This window comes from Nothoprocta perdicaria, unplaced genomic scaffold (genome assembly GCF_003342845.1).
Source record: "Nothoprocta perdicaria isolate Ctin4 unplaced genomic scaffold, notPer1 scaffold_157, whole genome shotgun sequence".
Lineage (NCBI taxonomy): Eukaryota > Metazoa > Chordata > Aves > Tinamiformes > Tinamidae > Nothoprocta > Nothoprocta perdicaria.
Genome location: NW_020454727.1, coordinates 1,020,869 through 1,024,604, shown reverse-complemented (window position 1 = coordinate 1,024,604; position 3,736 = coordinate 1,020,869). Strand labels below are relative to the sequence as shown.

At 71.2% G+C, this 3,736-nt stretch overlaps 2 protein-coding genes across 2 annotated transcripts in view; both read left to right on the top strand.

The window, feature by feature from the left end:
* The window catches only part of FSD1 (fibronectin type III and SPRY domain containing 1), a 4,791-nt gene extending 2,048 nt beyond the window's left edge, over nucleotides 1-2,743 (top strand). The window contains exons 6-13 of the mRNA XM_026035228.1: nucleotides 51-172; nucleotides 637-846; nucleotides 986-1,084; nucleotides 1,233-1,392; nucleotides 1,834-1,913; nucleotides 2,078-2,329; nucleotides 2,418-2,506; nucleotides 2,575-2,743. Of these exons, the coding sequence (XP_025891013.1) occupies nucleotides 51-172; nucleotides 637-846; nucleotides 986-1,084; nucleotides 1,233-1,392; nucleotides 1,834-1,913; nucleotides 2,078-2,329; nucleotides 2,418-2,506; nucleotides 2,575-2,685 (1,123 nt within the window). The 3' untranslated portion in view covers nucleotides 2,686-2,743. The remainder of the gene's footprint in view (nucleotides 1-50; nucleotides 173-636; nucleotides 847-985; nucleotides 1,085-1,232; nucleotides 1,393-1,833; nucleotides 1,914-2,077; nucleotides 2,330-2,417; nucleotides 2,507-2,574) is intronic.
* Nucleotides 2,744-3,166: 423 nt separating this feature from the next.
* Nucleotides 3,167-3,736, top strand: part of MPND (MPN domain containing) — a 4,858-nt gene continuing 4,288 nt past the window's right edge. Inside the window, exon 1 of the mRNA XM_026035164.1 lies at nucleotides 3,167-3,219. Within this exon, the coding sequence (XP_025890949.1) occupies nucleotides 3,167-3,219 (53 nt within the window). The remainder of the gene's footprint in view (nucleotides 3,220-3,736) is intronic.

The window sequence follows — 3,736 nt, the reverse complement described above, 5'->3', positions numbered from 1 at the left end:
CGCCGCCCCGCTCACGGCCGGCCCTGGGCCCGTCTCGTGTCCCCGCGCAGCGTGACCATGGCGCCCGCCTTCCGCCTCTCGCTCAAGGCCAAAGTGAGCGATAACATGAGCCACTTGATGGTGGATTTCGCCCAGGAGCGGCGCCTGCTCCAGGCCCTCGCCTTCCTGCCAGGTATTAGGGGYGGGCGGCTGCGCGGGGTGCTGCCTCTGCCGGCATGGAGCGTGTTGGGGTGCAAGAGCCAAGGCGCAAGGGGCACGGGGGGTTGTGCCAGTTGTGCCAGCGGGCGGGAAGGGATGGGTGCCAGGAGGGTGGTCAGGGCTGGAGGGGCATTGGGAGCTCTGTTGGGGCTGGGGGGAGTGAGGGTGTCCGAGTCCTGCGGGCTCTGATGCCYCATCCGGAGGGACAGGGGGTGCTGGACAGGGATGGCTGCAGGGAGGCTGTGCCCAAGGGTACAGCGGGTGCCGTGTGGGGGCCCACGGGGCGCTCTGCCCACGGGATCCACACGGGCGCCATGTCCACGTGTTCCTGCGGGTGCCAGGCTGTCCCTGGGTCCCTGGGTGCCACTTTGGGGTGTCCCGCGGGAWGGGCGCCGGGGTGCCCGCGGGCGGCAGCGTCACGGCGGCTCCCGCGGGCAGTGCCCAGCACCCCCGAGATCGACCTGGCCGAGTCGCTGGTGGCCGACAACTGCGTGACGCTGGCCTGGCGCCTGCCCGACGGCGACAGCAAGATCGACCACTACGTGCTCGAGTATCGCAAGACCAACTTCGAGGGGCCGCCCCGCGCCAAGGAGGACCAGCCCTGGATGGTGATCGAGGGCATCAAGGGCACCGAGTACACCCTGTCTGGTGAGGGCATGGGGACACGCCGGCCGTGCAGCTTGAAGGTGGCAGTGGAGCTGGGCTGTCCCGGCGGGGGTGGCAGTGCCAGGCTTTGCGCAGGGCCTGGTGTCCCCCGTGCCCCCTGCGAGCCCTGCGGTGCCCACAGGGCTGAAGTTCGACATGAAGTACATGAATTTCCGGGTGCGGGCGTGCAACAAGGCCGTGGCGGGAGAGTTCTCTGAGCCGGTCACTTTGGAGACCAAAGGTGGGTGCTGGGGGTGCTCTTGGGCACTAGGGCTGACAGGGTGCTTGGCGGGGCACCCTGTGCCACCCCGTCCCAGCCGTGCCAGGGCCCTGCGCTGCCCGTGCCAGGCGGGGGACACGGGTGACGCGCTGACGGTGCCTGTCCCCAGCGTTCATGTTCCGGCTGGACGCCAGCACGTGCCACCAGAACCTGCGCGTGGAGGAGCTCAGCGTGGAGTGGGACGCCACGGGCGGCAAGGTGCAGGACGTGAAGGCGCGCGAGAAGGACGGCAAGGGCAGGACGGCCTCGCCAGCCAACTCGCCCGCCAGGTAACCCCGCCAGCCCCCGGGAGTGCCACCCCCCAGCAGTGCCAATCCCCAACTGATGCCACCCCCCTGGCAATGCCACCTCCTGGCAATGTCACCCCTTGGCAATGCCACGCACCTGGCAATGCCACCTCCGCAGCACTGCCACCCCCTGGCAATGCCAATCCCCAGCAATGTCCCCTCACCCCCAGCAATGCCCCCAGTAATGCCACCCCCCGGCAATGCCAGTCCCCAGCTGATGCCACCCTGCTGGCAATGTCAACCCCTGGCAATACCAGTTCCCCTGGCAATGTCACCCCCTGGCAATGCCAATCTTGAGCAATGTCCCCCCGCCCCCAGTAATGCCACCCCCAACAATGCCAGTCCCCAGCTGATGCCACCCGCTGGGTGCTGCCCCCCTGCCCGCAATGTGCCCCCCGCCTCACGGGTGCCTCTGTGTCCCAGGGTCGTGCAGTCGCCCAAGAGGATGCCCTCGGCGCGCGGGGGCAGAGACCGCTTCACCGCCGAGTCCTACACGGTCCTGGGTGAGCGCTGGGCGGGACCTTAGGGACACGGAGGCGTGGATGGGCACACGGGGGGACACAGAGGCGCCGAGGGGCAGGGTGCCTGAGGGGAGGGCGGCACGCAGAGAGGGTGCAGGAGAGGGGCCCCGTGGTGGCCGTGCCGCGGCAGCGCCCKCCGCCCGCAGGCGACACGCTCATCGACGCCGACGAGCACTACTGGGAGGTGCGCTACGACCGCGACAGCAAGGCCTTCGGCGTCGGGGTGGCCTACCGCAGCCTGGGCAAGTTCGACCAGCTGGGCAAGACCTCGGCCTCCTGGTGCCTGCACCTCAACAACTGGCTGCAGGTCAGCTTCAGCGCCAAGCACGCCAACAAGGCCAAGGCGCTGGACGTGCCCGTGCCCGACTGCATCGGCGTCTACTGCAATTTCCACGAAGGTGGGCGCAGGGGCGGGCACGGCGCGGGCACGCGGGCTGCCCGCGGGGACGCGGCGCCGCGCGCTCACGCTGCCGGCCCTGCCCGCAGGGTTCCTGTCCTTCTACAACGCCAGGACCAAGCAGCTGCTGCACACGTTCAAGGCCAAGTTCACGCAGCCGGTGCTGCCCGCCTTCATGGTACGCAGGGTGCGGGCGCGGGCCGCGGGGCGCGCGGCGCCGTGCCCAGCGCTCTGTGTGCCCTGCAGGTGTGGTGCGGCAGCTTCCACGTCTCGTCGGGCCTGCAGGTGCCCAGCGCCGTGCGGTGCCTCCAGAAGCGGAACAGCACGGCCAGCAGCTCCAACGCCAGCCTGGCCTAGCACCCGGTGGCACCCCGGGCACCCTGGGCTGAATGTAGCGGCCCCCGCCCCGCGCGTGGCACCCATGGGGGCTGTGCGCGCGCGCGGGGCGCCGGGGATGGCACCTGCATCGCTCCCCCCATCCCACCCCCCGGCACCCACCCTGCCACGGGCACCCGGCTGGTGCTGCCCCCTCACTCGACAGCTGCTTCTGGCCTTAAGAATAAATTGGGCTCTAGGTGTGACTCGGCCCTGCTGCCACGTGCGGGGCTGGCGCTGCGGGTGGCACCTGCCCCAGGCGGACAAGGGGGTGGTTTTTTGGGGAATTAGGGGTTAGTTCCCGCTGGGCACTGTGCCCATGAGCCCAGGGAGGCGGCGCGGGGCTGCGTTTGCACCAGAGGTCCTGGCTCTTGGGGTGCGGGTCTCAGCTGTCCCTGCCCCAGAGCTCAGCCACGTGCTGGGGTCCCTGTGCCCCCCATCCCTCACGAGTGACTCCACCGCGATGTCGCGGCCCTGTCCCCCACCGGGCACCTTGTGCTTCAGCAGCGCCAGCAGGTGCCATGGKGGGGGTGGGACATCAGCAAGGGGTCCTGCCACCCCCCTGCGTGGGGACCTGGAGCCCCCCCTCGCACACTGAGCCTTCCCCCCGCCCGCTGAGCAGCTGGCACTCGGGACATTGGGGACACCAGGGACACGGGGACCGCTGGGGACACTGGCACGCGAAACCCAGTTCCCAGCGGCAGCTGCTGGGCCTCGGGGTGCGACACCCCCGGGAAGGAGCGGGCGCCCGGGGTGACGGAGCCGCCGTGTCACCCCCCCGCCGGGGACAGTGTCACTGCCGGTCCCCCGGCAGCTCCGCGGGCACCCGCGGGAGGGCACGAGGTGCTGGGAGCCCCCGGGGACCGGGGAGCCGGCCCGGAGCCTCCGGGAGCCCCGCGGGGCRGCGGGGGCTGCCGCGGCACCGGGAGGGCGACACGGGCACGGCGGCATTGCCGGTACCGGGGGCGGTACCGCGGTCGGTACGGGGGGGGCGGCGCCCACCTCGTGCCGCGGCCCCCGCTTCTCCACGGAG